The sequence below is a fragment of the Mytilus californianus genome, unplaced genomic scaffold (genome assembly GCF_021869535.1).
Source record: "Mytilus californianus isolate M0D057914Y unplaced genomic scaffold, xbMytCali1.0.p SCAF_8, whole genome shotgun sequence".
Lineage (NCBI taxonomy): Eukaryota > Metazoa > Mollusca > Bivalvia > Mytilida > Mytilidae > Mytilus > Mytilus californianus.
Genome location: NW_026262734.1, coordinates 67,899,624 through 67,916,863, shown reverse-complemented (window position 1 = coordinate 67,916,863; position 17,240 = coordinate 67,899,624). Strand labels below are relative to the sequence as shown.

General features: G+C 32.0%; 1 protein-coding gene across 1 annotated transcript; it reads left to right on the top strand.

The window, feature by feature from the left end:
- Positions 1–42: 42 nt before the first annotated feature.
- LOC127711368 (meiotic nuclear division protein 1 homolog) lies at positions 43–16,572 on the top strand. The gene is made up of 6 exons (XM_052217394.1): positions 43–84; positions 6,157–6,222; positions 9,508–9,681; positions 10,351–10,458; positions 12,808–12,967; positions 14,538–16,572. The coding sequence occupies exons 1-6, from the start codon at positions 82–84 to the stop codon at positions 14,642–14,644; spliced, it is 618 nt and encodes a 205-aa protein (XP_052073354.1). The 5' UTR covers positions 43–81; the 3' UTR covers positions 14,645–16,572.
- Positions 16,573–17,240: the final 668 nt, after the last annotated feature.

Below are 17,240 nucleotides of genomic sequence, written 5' to 3'. Positions count from 1 at the left end.
GTGGCTGTTTTCATCTGTCGGTCTTAAGTAGTATCAGGAAAAGGCGCCAAATTTAATTTATACAATTTACTGTTTGACAAAATGGTAGTGTATATTATACATGTTATATAGAAGAACAGATGGTTGTCATACAGTCATGCATTATTCTACACCCGACCCCCCACACACTCCCCATTTTATGCTATTTTAACCAATAATTAAAGCCTCACGTTTGGGTATTGGATTAGGATTTTTTTTGTCATTGTTTGCACCTTAGTTTAGAAATATTCAATTTCTATTTTCATATCACATACTTTAATACTTCTTTGTCGTAAAATACGACTTCACATTCTTATTCCATTTCTGACATTTTCATAGTGAAATTTTCATTTTATTATTTTTGTCAAGGATTTGTTTTTAGTTATACAAATCCTTGTTTTTGTTAAGGTTCATCATAACAAATGGACAAAAATGGCCTTATTTACACCCCAAAAACTACTCTGAGTACAGACTTACCTGTCCAGTTGGAAAAGTTTTAAGGCCTGGCATCCACTAGATATATAAAAGGTAAATGCATTTTGTGCAGGTCAGGAATAACCACCAATTGGTGGATTATACCTCAATTGATGTATAATCCTCCAATTGACATATAGTGGTATAGACCAATTGACGTATAATGCAAGTTTTTTTGTTATAAAATGCTAGTATGAGATAGGAGCATCATTTTGCAACATACAACCTATTTTATGACCATTATTGAGTCCTCTTAAAGTTTCAGTTTTTTCAAAGCCTGCTGCATCTCTTTAGAATGCATGTGTACAACAATTATTTTGTTGAAACATCTGTACTATTGACCATTAGCACATACTTACAACTTCTCGTCCAATCAAATTGCTTATATTTGCCTTCTAATTTTCATAGTACATACTTTTTCCATGTACTAAGTAACTACGCAAGAATGACCACAAGGGTAAGATTTCATTGTATCGTAATCAAGAAATTAGTTTTCAAATTGATTTTTTAACATCCTACTATTTAATCTTAGGATCTAAAAATGTTTTTGACGATTAAAAGTTTCTTTCATTTAAATAAAGAGTAACAAATATGATTTTTTATACCTTGATTAGAGTACAACGCCATCTGAAAATTGTAATCATTTATCTTCCATGCAATTACTTTGTACACAAAAAAGAGTGAACCATGAAACCTTGTGAAGGGAAATTAAAGCAATTTGATCTATTTCGTCATGAATTGATTGATTATTGGTTGCTTAATGTCCAGTGACAAATATTTCATGCATGTAAACTATCTACTAGACTACCTATGGGTACATACCAGGGCAGATCCAGTCATTTTTAAAAGGGGTTCCAACCCGAAATAAAGGGAGGGGGTGGGGGGGGTCCAACTGTATGTCCTCATTCAAAAGCATTGATCATCACAAAAAGGGCGTTTTCCATCCCCCTCCTGAACTCCCCCTCCCCCTTTTTGGATCCGCCACTGCAAACTATCTATATGTGTAAAATTTATTATAGTTTTGGTTTTTATGTGAAATTGAAAAAAATGTTTTCAAGAATGTAAAGCTTCCATTGCAATTTAATTATTGCCTGCTTTTAGTCAATTTATTTTGTCATCTTACCATGTGAAGAAATACATGTATAAAAAAACACCGCTTTGTGTCAATAAACATACTTACACCAGCAGCTACCATCTTTTCATTCTGGATTCAATATTTTACAATAATACTAGTGAGTAGATTTACAAAACTACGTAAATGAGCTACACTTAGTCAGTCAAACATATCAATAGACTAATTACAGGATTACTCAAGTTGTAAATATGTGCTAAATTGGATAGTGTATGGAAAGGTATATACTATGAAATTAAGAGCTCGGGGCAAGCCCCTCGCTCTAAATTTCATAGTATATACCTTTCCATACACTAACCGACACTGATTGACTTTTAATAATGAAAGTCAAGTATTAACAAAGAGCTCCATTCACCTATGGAGTTGTACTCATAATCACATGACTGCAGACAGTATTGATGTCCATTGACAGGTGATTAGTGGTAAATTTGCCAACAAGAACTGACAAGATAACAATAGAAGAAACTGCAAATACAATTATTGATTAAATGCAATATATTATATGTTATGTCACTATACTAAACTAGGAATATTTGACATGTTTTCATACAATAATATGGTGTTAAGAAAACAATGCTCCATTTTGGTTGAATAATTTGCTATGAAAAACAAAGAATTATACGTCAATTGGTCTATACCATTATATGTCAATTGGTGGATTATACGTCAATTGAGGTATAATCCACCAATTGGTGATTATTCCTGACCTGTTGTGTTTCAGAAAGATATAATCTTTTTTGGATTTTGATGGGCATTTTTTTTCATTTCTGCAGAAGGTGTAAAAATAAACAAACACCTGAATTTCTTTGATACTGTCCACTCAGTTAAACCCTTTAACTCACCTATAGTTGTGTAGATATCTATTGCCTGTCTATTGTCTATGTCAATCAAGGACAATCAACACTTTTTACCTGAGAGGGAGCATCTCAAAGTTGTATCCCAACTTAGTTTATTTTTACACCTTCCGCAGGAATGAAAAAAAATGACCATCAAAATCCAAAAAAATATTTTATCTTTCTGAAGCTCAAAATGCATTTAACTTTTATATATCTAGTGGATGCCAGGCATTAAAACTTTTCAAACTGCACAGGTTAGTCTGTACTCAGAGTAGTTTTTGAGGTGGAAATACAGCCATTTTTGTCCATTTGTTATGATGAACCTTAAGCATGTTAAGAAGTCAATTCAGAATACTTGGCATAGGTCTGCCAAAATAAACAAATTTAACACCTGAATTTAATTTGATATGGTCCACACTTTTAAAATCAATTTCTTTTTAATTTTGTCCATGTCAATCTAAACAACTTACTTAAATATTATTAAATGCATATATGGGAACATCTCAAACATTTTTCGAAACTTAGTTTATTTTGGCTCCTTCTGTGGGAACTCTGCCTTATTTTTTTATTCCTTCTGATAAACCTTAAGGGCATACAATACAGCAGCAAGGGCAGATAAAATTGCATTTAAATTTAACATGTTTTTTGCAATGTTGCTAATGATAAAACATACTAATATAATTACATTACATGTATGTTTCATTATAATACGTTATTTTGATTGGCTAACAGCAATCTTGCGTCATTCTGAAATTAACCTACATTTCAAAATGAAAATGTAAAATTCATCATGTTCATGAAGACATGAGCTTCCACAATAAAGTGCACAGGTAAATAAAAGAAAAACTTGATAGAAATCGTGTTTTCATGATCCTAGCAAAAAAATGTAATTATAAGTATTGAATGATTCTTTTAGTAATTTTATAGGGTTGTAAAAGTGTTGACTGTGCGCACATTTTTAGAATGAGGTGCTTCTGCGCTTCATACAAAATGTACTTCGGTCAACGCTTTTACACCCCAATAAATTTACAAAAAGAAGCATTCAAGTCGTTAAGTATTATGTGTCTCTGGTCTCGCTGAAAATAAATCACTTGTGTCATCAAATTGGCTACATGAATTTGAATTTTTTGGCAATGTATAGTATAATTAAGCACACAAAATCTACTGCTGGGTATGAAATTTGAGTCAAATGAAGATGGTTTAATTTTCTATCATGCAATAAATATGTATATATGACATTAATTCATATAGCATTTTGATGTACAGTGGGAAAAGCTGCTCAGCGATGTTGAATAAAGAATACAATGCAATGTAATTTAGTGCCAATAAAGGGAAATGGGATCTCCAGTATTTAAAAAACTAGGTTTTCTATTTCTAGCTAAAAATGAGTACATGGACCCCCATTATTTTCTTTTCAAATAGACTATCTACATTTTTTTACATTGTACTACTTCAGGGATGTTATATCAAAATTGCATGAAAAAATCAATGATAGAAATTTTTCTATTTGCATTTATATGGTATATTTTTCTTTTTATTTCAATTGTACATATATATATTGAAATTGACTTTGTGTAAAAATTGTATGGAAAAATCAATACGAGGTCTTCTGTATATCTTTCTATTCCCAAATTTCTTAGACCATAAAAGATTTTAATAAACCTAAGTATTGAAAGGATTTTTGAAAATTATATCAGATAAATAATATATTTATGATCATCCCGGGGCGGTTCCAGAACCTCGATGTCTAGGGGGGGCACCATGAAACCAAAATTAAAGATTTGTTTAGATATGTATATATGCGAGTGTGGGTGGTGGTGGTGTCATGTATTCGGGATGATGGTGGTCGTGAGGAGTGTGGGGGGGGGGGGGGGGGGGGTCTTCATTTCTATATACTTTCATTATTGTTGGATCCATTTCTTTCTACTCTTTTTTATTTGCTGCCAATTGTTCTCTATTCTTTATAGTTCATCACACCTTTAACACATGTTTAATCTGTTTCCTATATTTTTTGGCCCATTTTTTTCTAGTCTTTACTTTTTGACCATTATTCTCTAATCTGTAAACCCCATTCATATATACCATCATACACGGTAAACCATTCATACCCTCATTCACGGTTACCTATTCATACCCTCATACATGGTAATTGAAACAAGAAAAAATATACACATATTACTGTACTATAGGTAGGTTTTCTAAAATTACAATATTATTTTATTAATGAGTATATATAAGGCACAGACCATTCATGTTTTGTGGAGGGGGAAGGTTTGTTTTAAAGACAAATCGTTGGTTTCCATAGAAAAATAAGGGGAACAGAAACACGACATTCAGTTTAAAAAAAATGCTGTATGCATTGAAAAAAATTGTTTGTTGTTTAATAAAGTTCGAAAAAGACTGTTCTGAGAAAGACACATTCCCCAGAAACCGTATACAATGTGAGTGTTTGGTAATAAAGATGTTTCTCATATCGATACTAACATTCTTGACACTAAATATCTATATTCTTTTAAGACCGATTTTATTTGGTAATTTCTTTCCTGATCAAGATTTCACTTGTTAATCGATCTTGATCCTGTAATGTTGTATTAGAAACCAATAAATATATTCGTATTAATTCCAATCAGCATGTACATGTAGTTTACATAAATGCTTTTGGATACAGACATTACACAAAGGTGTCAATATTTACACACCCATCGATAAGTCATAAATCACGCATGTTGAAGCTGTGGTTAATTAACGACCAGTTTAGGAAGTCAAATCAAGCTGTGTCTTGATTTTCGATCTAGATATCTAGATAAGCAGATACAGTAGCAATAAAACTATGTTAGAAATTTTTTTGTGACCCCGACTGGGGGGGGGGGGGTGCACGAGCCCCCTGTGCCCCCCCCGGTAAATCCCCCACTGTCATCTATAGAACTTATGAACAGATTAGTTTTTAAATGCATTTTCTAGCTTAAAATTTGAAAGCCAGGGATGTATATATATTTAAAAATGTTACTTGCTTATGGCCTAAAAAGAATAGCCAAATTATAGGTTGCTAGCGTCTTCTGATTTATAATAAATAATGATAATCATGATAATAATAAAACCTGAAAAATTCCCAGTTATATGATACATGTATTCATCCTCTGTATTTGATAAGCAAAGGCAGTGCATTTACAAAGAAGTACCCATGGCATGAAGATTGTTGTTGGTTTCTTGACAAGACATTGCAACTTTACCATACCATTCCAACGCTCACAAGTAATATGAGTAACAGAAATGCTAACAAAGATAAGAGGAACCTGAAATTTCATTGAGCTATCCTTGCTGCTAACATTGACAACAGATTATGATTTAGTGGCTAGAAAATTGTTCAAGGTGATGGAAAGGTTTAAATAACCTGTATGTAACTACTAAACACTCATATAAAAATTTTGTAACTTGATTGAATCTTCAATTTTTGTTACTGTCTATCGCTAAAGTTGTCATACTTAGGAAGTATCATTTTGCCTTTTAGCTATGAATATATATTATATCATTTTTTAAACTCTGAGTTGTTTAAATCTGGCAGAGTTTGTTTGGACCTTGTTGAAATACTCCAGATTTCCACAGGACCTCATAAAAATTAGACAGTCTGGCAGTCAGGTCCAAAGATTTTCAACTGCTCTTCTAACAAGCACTTAACAATGTATGCATTTTTTGTAGTCAAAGAAAAGAGGACTGAGTGTAGAAGAGAAGAGAACAAGAATGATGGAGTTCTTTTTTGAAAAGGTAAACAAATATACAATATTAGGTCAATGTCAGAAAAATATAAAATTTTTAGTAGGAGGCTGAGAAACTGGGGAATGGTAAGGTTGTACCGAGCCCTTCCCCAGTTTTGTGCAGAATACAAAAAAGTTTATATTTTTCTGACATTGACCTAATATTGTTTTTATACTGCAACTGAAACCAATACATTGATAGCTATTTGAATTGTAACACAAATTTAAAACTTATTTTCATCCCTTAATGAACCCCTGATTGTAGAAAAAGTGTTCCATGATGAAATTGACATTGCACAGAATATAGCTGTGTTACTATATTTAGAAAATAAACACAACTAGTTGCAGTATGATTAGGAATATAATTTATGAAAGTATTTATGTTTATTAGCCCTTGGAGCAGTTTAATGGTGGTTGGGGTTGTTGTTTGGGGGACTATTGGAACACACATGACATCCACATATGCATTTTCCTCCAGTTATCAGAAACTCGTAGACATGCTACATGTACAATGTATCATACATTTGGTATGCTGATGCAGCTTGGAGAGTGACTGCACCATTAAATGAAGGTCACATGGTCTACTACAGGATAAGATTGCCATAGCTGTATTTGGCGTACCTTTAAGAATTTGGGTCCTCAATGCTCTTCAACTTCATAATTTATTTGGCCTTTTTAACTTTTATGATTTGAGCGTCACTGCATGATGATTCTTTTGTAGACGAAACACAGGTCTAAATTTTGATCCTGGTATCTATGATGAGTGTATAGAAATCATATTTCACTGTTTACTGGTTTTGACATTTGAGAAAATTGTTTTGGCCAAAATTCAGGCAAGTTTAGTGCCAATTTTTAAATTTGAGTTGCTTACAAACACATTGTCTGTTGAAAGGATGCAGCATATCTTATATGTGTATAAGATATGGATGATTTTATATTTGAATCATGTGTATACTATAAATGTATAAAGTTCTCATGTACTGAGAGTCCTACAAATATATACTTAAAAAGTACAGGGATGCATTTTGAAAGAGTATACCAGTCGCCCACTTAATATAAAAATAAGGAGATGTGGTATTGACTTGCAAATTAGATGAGGTTTAATTTCTCTATTTATTCATCATAATTTTGTGATTAGGTTTATGGATACAGCTTGGGAAATGTAACAGCCTCAGTCTGATCCAAGGATCCGGAAATTTTTCCAGACAATTTCGGTCATTTTGAGATGTTTGAAAAGTTGTCGATATCAACTTGACTATATTCATAGCATCAACGAACATGACGAACTTGTATTGCTGTTTCATCGCATGAAGGACAGTTTAGGGAAGGCAACAGTCTAAAATTGAAATGATTTTAATGACTCAAAATGGTTAATTTCTCAGACATTGCTTACGTTTCTTTCGATTTTACAAAAGTTAAAACCGGAAGTTTGCGATATTTTAAAGTACGAATAATTCCGGATTCATTTCCGGATTTGTTTTGTTTATCAAATTGACAGGAAATCACCGGCTTTTTATGGCTTTTTTATTTTATTACCTTTAAAAGTGTTTGAATATAACAGATAATAGTTGCACTCGTTTAATTTAGCATGAAATCAATTTGCATTTTACGATTTAAATATTAAATTTGTTGAAGACAATTTCACGCATGCGTATTACATAGTAAATAAATATCAAATATTTTTTTATTGTCTTATAAACTTTACAGTTTGTGACCAACATGTATTAACACAATAAACATATATACATACATATCAAACAAACACAATAAAAACAGCATCAAAATTTATAAAAACAAACAAGTTGTTAAGAGTCCCCTGCCCTCAGTTCTAATGACTTTTTCAAGAAGGATCCTAACTTATTTGTTTGTAAAGGCGTTGATGGATTTAGTAAATAATGAATAAAGCACATGTGTTACTCATGAAAAAATACTTTTTTCTACGTAAATTTAGATTTAATTTTTAAATCAGAATTGATGACTGTCTTTGATGAAAAGTAAATAAATAATGATAACACTTGTCAGGGAACTAATGTTTTAAAGATATTATTCTGAGCTTGTGATCACTGTCAGGTGTGAATTAAAACCACAGGTAAAAAGTGATTAGCGATCATTAGCCAATGTTTCCCGGAGGCATTGATATAGATATTAGGAGGGCCCTCAGGATTATCAAACTACTGTAGTGGCAGTTTTATTACAGGAAAGGGATTATAAACAAAAACAAGTGATCACAAGTGCAAAATGGCGATTAAGAAATCCGATTTCAAACATTGAGTCAATGAAATGACCGAAATTACTTCTGTAAAAAAATAAAATTTGTCCTAAATCCCAATTACTCGTTTCGGACAAATAGTTTCATCTTAGGACATGACTGGCAAATATGACCGTTTCCGGACCCTTGGTCTGATCTATATTTCATGATCATGCATCATTAACTTATACAGTACACACAAGATGATTCAGTTAAACATGGCTTTTGATGGTGACTTTTCATTGTGATTGCTGGTGATTGTGGATGATTATCCCGAAAATATCTATCTGTATATTACGTTGATCATGTGATGATATACAACTTTCAAAAATTAATTGATTGATCGATTGATTGATTGATTGATTGATTTTTGCTTGCTTAACATCAAGTAAAAAATTAAGTGTTGTCACCTGTGATCTTCTTAAATTGCATTTTTTCAAAGTAAATCACCTACATGTACACCAGCAAGAGGGATTTTTCATGTCATGATTTTATCATTCTATCTAAAATTATGTACAATTTATTTATACATTACAAATTGAATGAGACATGTTAGTATTTCTAAAAGTAAAAGTTTAATATTTTTTTAATAAAATCGTCATTGTCGATATAATTTTTTAGATTTTGTAACTCTGAAAATTTGAAAACCCATTGGTGGCCTTGGCCTGTTTTCTGCTCTTTGGTCAGGATGTTGTCCCTGTTTCAATTCTCAGTTTTATGCTATTGGTCATTTTGAAAGAGCTCATATCAGCCAAGTGGGCAAAGTTTACTGTCTGCGTCTGTTTTCAATGTGCATATATATACTGTGGATTCATTATCTTTCATTGGATACCAATTTGCTTTGGTTTCATGGGTACACGTAGACCAAGAATTTCGATGTTCAACGAATTACTAATTTTCTTTAAGTTTGTTTGCAGACATTGGTAAAACCACAAAATCAAATATCCACAAAAAGTTTTCCTAAAGCCACGAAAATTGGTACCCATGAAAATAAATGAATCCACAGTACCTGAGTACCATAATCTAGCTATTTCTTAATATTTGCAGAAAGATGTGTTTTTGTTGAAAGAACTAGAGAAGCAATGTCAGAAAGAGAAAGGTATAACATCCATGTCTGTCAAGGAGATAGTAACAAGTCTGGTAGATGATGGAATGGTCGACACAGATAAAATAGGAACATCTGTATACTTTTGGGCTTTTCCTAGTAAAGCTAGTCAGAATGTAAATATTAGCTTCATCATTGTTTGAATTTGTCTTTGTTGGGATCAAGACTAGAGTGTTGATTCAGAAATTTTTGTAATGTTTGTAATACATGTATTGCTTAAAAAATTTGATAGAATAAGTATTGTCACTTAAAATTTGTTAGCATTACATTTTTTGTAATTAAATGCAGCATTAACTGATATTTTTAGAAATCTGTGTAATAATGATTGATGAAAAGAGATGTGGGATAAATTTTAATGAGACAGCAAGCCAGCAATATCACAATTAAGTCTGCTGTTCAAAAAGGAAATTAAAATGTATGCAATAATTTTTGAACCAATGAAAATTGATGTTTAATTTCCACCTAGACATGATAAATCAGCCTTCCTAGAAAAAATTAATAAAATATCTTGAATGCCATAAAACATGATGATCTGCTACAAACAAAATTCATTATAGATTCGGTTTAATATGGCTTTCTTATAGGCAATTACATGGTTTCTTTTATTGAATTTTTTTACCACTCGTTAGCAGTGATATGATATCAATAACAGTGCAAAATTATACATTTATATTGCACATTAGTATATGCACTTTTCCTAGATGTTCAGAATTCAACTTATATCAAAGTAATCATTAATTTTCTAATGGTTATATATCAATATTTTCCTCTTTGAATTTTTACAGCGGAAAAGAAAATTGCTGGATTTAGAAAATAGAATTGAAGAACTGGACTCAAGAAAGAAATCACTAACAGAATCCATAGATAAAGCTAAAATGGGAAAAGAGGAATCTGTAAGTGGTCTTTTATGAGCTTTTGCTATCACTTGGCATTTGTTGTCTCTTGTTGCCCGTTGATTTTTGCATTTTTGCATTATCTTAAAAACTGTAATAGATAAATAGAAACTTTAAAAAGAAAAAAATTATCAGCAGGATAAGATCTACAAAAACGTCAACATGACTGAAACTGTCAGTTAGCTCTTAATAGAGTTATTCCCATTTAATGATGATTTAATTAAAAATGGCCATTGTTGAAGATGCAGGTGAGCGACACATCTAGTTTGTTTTTTCTTTTGTTGCCAGGTTAGTTACTTTTGAGGTTTTCAAGAATCACTATTTAACTAACCTGGCCTAACGTGACCTCGTCCGTCATCGTCTGTTTACTTTTACAAAAATCTTCTCCTCTGAAACTACTGGGCCAAATTTAACCAAACTTGGCCTCAATCATCTTTTGAGTATGTAGTTCAAAAACTGAGTCCGATGACCCTGCCTGTCAACCAAGATGGCCGACATGGCTAAAAATAGAACAATAGGGTAAAATGCTAGATTGCCTATTATTTTGAAAACAGCTAGAAATAGAGAAAATCTGACATGGTCAAAAATGTTGAGCTCTGCCTTTTGTTCATTTAAGTCAAAACTGTCAGACGACTTCTTACAGGAGTTATTGCCCTTAATTGATGAATTTTACTATTTTAAAAAATTTTTGCTTTTTATCTCAAATATTATAATAGATAGACAGAAACTATTAATAACAAAATTAATCAGCAAGACAAGCTCTACCAATGAGTCACATGGCCGAAATCATCAGTCGACTCCTTATTAGAGTTATTGCCCTATAATGATGATTTTTACCAATTTTTTGTGATTTTGCCTGATATCTTGAAAACTGTTATAGATAGATAGATAGAAACTTTTTATAGGAAATGATCAGCAAGACAAGATCCACAAATAAGCTATAATGGCCGAAATCATCAGTTGACTTGTTATTGGAGTTATTGCCTTTAATGATAATTATCAATTTTTTAATGGAAACTTTAAAAAGGAAAAACGATCAGCAGGATAAGATCTACAAATACATGAACATGACTGAAATTGTCAGTTAACTCAATAGATTTTCCCCTTTAAGGATGATTTTTTGTCTCGTCTTGACAGAGTCAAAAAGCGAGACATAGGTATGCTGTTTCCGGCATCAAAGGCGGCATCTACAATGTATTAGTTTGTGATTAGGTCTAGTTTATGGTGAACCACTAGTGGTAGGTCAATGATATTTGGTATGCAGTTGAATTACCATTGGCACATCTCATTACCATGGAGATTATTTGGCCCCGCCTCCTCAGTCATGGTTTATTGACTTTGAAACTTTGCTTAGTTTTCATGTATTAGTTTGTGATTAGGTCAGTTTATTGGGAACCACTAGTGATAGGTCAATGATATTTGGTATGCAGTTGTATAAGCATTGGCATATCTCATTTCCATGGAGATTATTTGGCAGCGCTCCTTCAGTCATGGTCTATTGACTTTGAAAACTTTGCTTAGTTTTCATGTATTAGTTTGTGATTAGATCAGTTTATGTGGAACCACTAGTGGTAGGTCAATGATATTTGGTATGCAGTTGTATAAGCATTGGCATATCTCATTTCCATGGAGATTATTTGGCCCCGCCCCTTTATTCATGGTCTATTGACTTTGAAAATTTTGCTTAGTTTTCATGTATTAGTTTGTGATTAGATCAGTTTATGGGGAACCACTAGTGGTAGGTCAATGATATTTGGTATGCAGTTGTATAAACATTGGCATATCTCATTTCCATGGAGATTATTTGGCCCCGCCCCTTCAGTCATGGTCTATTGACTTTGAAACTTTTGCTTAGTTTACAAGTTAATGTTTGTGTTTAGGTTTCTTTAAAGGGAACGACTTATGAAAAGTCAATGGTATTTGGTATGCAGTTGTATAAGCATTGGCACATCTCATTTCCATGGAGATTGTTTAGCCCTTTACCTTTAGTCATGGTTCATTGACTTTGAATATTTGTATAACTTACATGTTAAAGTATTGCTATTTTAATTTCAACATTTGCATTATCAAAATAACAAATAGGCGAGACATATCTCTGTGTTAACAGTTTATTCTGATACTATGAGGGTTTGGATGGGGTTTACAAAATAGAGAAAAGTTAAAAAAATAAAGAATAGAGAAAGATGGGCCAACAAATAATAGTGAGGTGCTGAAATGTAAAGAATAGAGAACAATTAACAAAAAATATAAAAAATAGAGAAAAAATGACCTAAATAATAAAAAAAAAACAGAAATGAAGAACATCTATACCTTTATACTATTAGCTGTTACATGTACCTTTTGATTTAGGTTTCTAGAACAGAGCTGTTAACAGCCTTATCAGAGAAAAGAACAGAACAATCTCAGTTTATGTCAGAAATAGAAAAATATAAAGAATGTGACCCAGAGGTGGTAGAGGGGGTCAGGAAACAAGCTGAGATATCAAAAGACGCTGCTAATAGATGGACAGGTATGAGAAAAGGGTTAAATAATTATTAAGGAAGATATTGGGATGGGGATTGTCTAAAAAATTATCAAAAATGTTAAAAGATGCTGCTGAATGTTGAAGGGATATTCAAATCGATGAGAGAAATTTCTACAGTACCTGTAAGGTTATGCACTTATAAATCACTGGTACTTGTGGTGAGTGATTCACTTTGAAACAGGATGATGGTAGTGAATTGAGGTGAAAGCACTCTGATTTATGACCCTGTCAGTTATTACCAAGGGAAGGCACACAAATATATACTGTAAATTCAGAAATTTTTGCTTGCATTTATTATAACATTTGTTGAATGATGGACAAATATGTAAGAATTTATCATTACGATTTTCAGGAAATGCTATATTGGAAAAAATTAAAACACAGGTTATAATTTTTCTAAACCTATCCTGTCACAATTTTCACAATAATAAAAAAATCTCCCTAATTTCTGAATTAACAGTAGTTCAATGTGCTTCACCAATGATCACCAATATTCACAGTGATATTTCACTACCAAGGTTGATTTTCAGCTGCATCACCTTGTGCACTATATTGAGAAATGGGCATTGGGGTTGTGAAGAAAACAGATAACATACAGAAACGTCATAAGATAAAATGGACAGGAACAATGTTAGGGAATGTGAGGGGCTGATTTAGGGTTTGGAAATGTTGAAGACAACTTTTATAAATAAAGAGTGGACATAGAGACAGGAAGGTATATATTTGCCATCCAGCAGATATATAGAAACAGCATATTAATATATAAAGTATAAAACTGAAATAGACAAACTTGGAGGGATGTGGATATATAAGCAACGATTGTCAAAGTCAAAATATACAGTCAATAGTTGGAACAGGTGCAAAAACAGTGAAATATATAAAGCAGGAATGCTCTGCAAACTTGTTAATTTTTTTAAGTACTAATTTTAACAGTACCTGCAAAAACAATAGTAACCCTCATTTTTAACCAGGTTCCAGTTATTGATTTTGCGTGGTACAGGCAAGTGTGCTATTTGCTCCATTTGTTTTTGTGCAATAACTTATTCACTGTTCAGTCCATGCTCGTAGAATTTTAATATGTCCTAACTGATGATAAAATGGACATCAATTTTGATGATTTTCACTGTTTCCATTTAGGAGTTATGGTCCTTCAATTGATTGAACACTGCCATTTTAAGTTTTTTTCGTGCAATAAGTTGAGTACTGTACAACCAATGCTTTTCAAATGTTGTTACTGATTACAAAATTGAGGTCAAGTTGGATATTGACGATTTTCCCTTTTGTCACTCAGGAGTTATTGCCTTTCATTGCTATAGCAATGACACTTATAAATATTATAAAAACCTTGTTTGCTGTTGTTTTGACATCTTCTTGTTCACAGATGAGATGTCTTAATGTATCATTATGTAACTCATGATCATGATTACAAGTTAACTCGGTGTGAATTATAAAACTTTTTGTTTATATTACTTTGGGGAGAGGGGGGGAGTGAGTTTACGAGTTTGCTCATGCAAGGGAGTTTGTAATTTTAATTATACATAAATTTTTTTTTCAGACAACATTTTTTCAGTTAAATCATGGATCAAGAACAAGTTTAGTTTTGAAGAAAGTGTGATAGACAAACAGTTTGGTATTCCAGCAGATTTTGACTATATTGAGTAAAGAAAGTGTTATTGACAAACACATTGGTATTCCATAAGATTTTGACTACTGGTATATTATGTGAAAGTAGAAAAACATTTGATGCTATGTTTATTCAGAAAATGGAGATGTGCACAGATGAATTTAGCCAATACCTGGATAAAATCATTAACAATAATAGAGTTTAACCTGTCTAAAGTTAACTAGATGTAAAGCAGAAATCTACATTCATGGAAACCTTTTATATGTGCACTGTCTATTAAAAGTAAATTAGCTAAACACCTACCTAGTCCAAACAAAAGACAGGTTCACTATTTTGATAGTATTTAACCTGATATGTTCTTCAGGTGGTCTTAACAATTTATCTGTTGGTCCCGCTGATTGCTTCCATTTTGCAGATTAAGTTGACCAGTCGAAATATTATAGCTGCAATAGCAATTTGTCTTTTCTGCCTTTGTTTGGTAGATTCCAATTTAACCAATACAATCAGGCCTGACCATTGCTGCCTTTTAATAGATGAAATATGGAAGGGGAAATAATAGAGTAAAAGTGGTTAAAAAGAGTTGGAGGGGATTATGTCAAGGACAAAGACACCAAACAACTAAAAAAATGAAGTCTACATGGTTTTTGAAATAGAATTGTCTTCACAATATTTTCACTCTCCAAACACCATTGCTGGTTAATTTCTTGTGCTTCTATATATTTTTACTAGACTCTACAGTCTTCATGCTTAGCCACAGGCCCAGCAGCCCAGGCTTGTAAATTGCTTTCAGGTCTGTAAAAATCATCTCTACAGGCCAACAGAATCTAACTAAAATTTTCCAAAAATTGATCTCCGGGCCTGTAGATTTAAAAGTTTATTGTGAAGACTACTAGACTGGTATATTTGTTTGAAATAGTCCTGTAGCTGGTCACTTTTTGAATTGTTGAGGTGAATGCCTTGCCTTCCATCTTCCAACTTCCTATTCAAATTGTAATTTTGATAAAACAATTCTATAGTAAACATTTTGAAATTGAGTTTTAGTTGAATTCTGTGCATTTGTTGCCATTACAATTTTGTTTTTTTAATTACAGAAAGTAAAAGAACAGCTTTTTAACTTTATTTGGAACGTTTAGAAATGACCACTAGAAAATGAATTTTAGACTGAAACAGTAATTTTGATCTACTTTCAATCAGAAAGGTGGGAAACTTTGAGCATGTTGAGTCTGAATAAGGTTTTAATGTCTTAAAAGATTTTCCCTGGATGTTATTTCAAGGCAATTTTAAGGCATTTATCATGCAGTGATTACAGATTTACAGTTTATTAACAATAACAGATTATTTCCAAGGGAGATAATGTTGATTTTTTTTAGTATGATTTAGTTTTTTCCACTTTTTTCCCTCTATATGAATTTCAGATTGAATCAATAATTTTAATCTAATTCATTAAAAAAACCTGACACATTTAATCTGTCATCAAAATTTAAAGTTATTTCATGGATTTGTGGTTAAGTGTGTACTAGTACATAAAAAAGATAACAACTAACTTTTCTGCTGACTTCTAAGACGTTTCTCCTGTATTCAATTCAGATCTTTTTATTTTTTAGGAAAAGTAGTTTGTAAATAATTAATAGCAATTGTCAGACCAGTGTAAAAATAGTTATTGGAAATCTTTTTCAAGTTTTTCACAAACAAAAGTAAATTAGACTACTCAAATTATTGCAATTGAAAGTTGCAATTCTAGTGGAAAAACAGAATTCTATGTAAATTGAAAAGTACATGTCCTTGATATTTAAATGAATGCAATATGTAGGTTAAGACTAAGGCTGCTGAAATGATGAGTGACAGTGTTCAATATATATATATACCATGTACCATTTTGATTTGTTTCAGTATCATATTTTATTTAATGCTTTAATCATTGTTTGTTGATTTTGTTAATGTTGTATTTATTAAATAGTCTAATACATTATAAGTTATTTCCACTTAAGTTTCACTTGAAAGATGTTTTCAACAAGCATAATTTAGAAACTAAATCGCATAAGCATTATATATTGAGCAGATAGGTTACCATGGTAGAGGAATTATCATCACTGGTGGGGATTTTATTGCCCAATTGTAATCCTCATTGGTGTTTTTTAATTTATATATAAAACAACAAGATGTGGTATGATTGCCTATGAGACAACTATCCACCAGAGACCAAATTATGTAAATGTGAGTAGCTATATTCATATGTCTTTGTAATTGAGTTTCTCGTTATCATATGACAATCTCACTTGACTGAAGTTGATCTAGAAAGGAGCTAAATATGCGATATTGAAAACTCCAGTGTGTTAAATGTTAGGAAATCATATTCATTTTTTAATGTTTGAGTCACAAATTGAAGAAGATGTCTTCAAGTGTCATAATGAAGATTTGCTGGATTTTTGCCCAATATTTAAATAGTTGCATCCACTACCGAATAAGCAGTAGCAGGTAAAAACCTAATGGAGCAAATCAAATAGCTTTATTATTCGTTTCTTTGTGCAAGAAAACAAATATTGTTTTAAAGCAAATAAGATCGAAAAATATCAGGTTTGCTATTCTCAGGCATTTTTCGGTTACCTTCATCATGGGTTCTCAAAGCGATATATA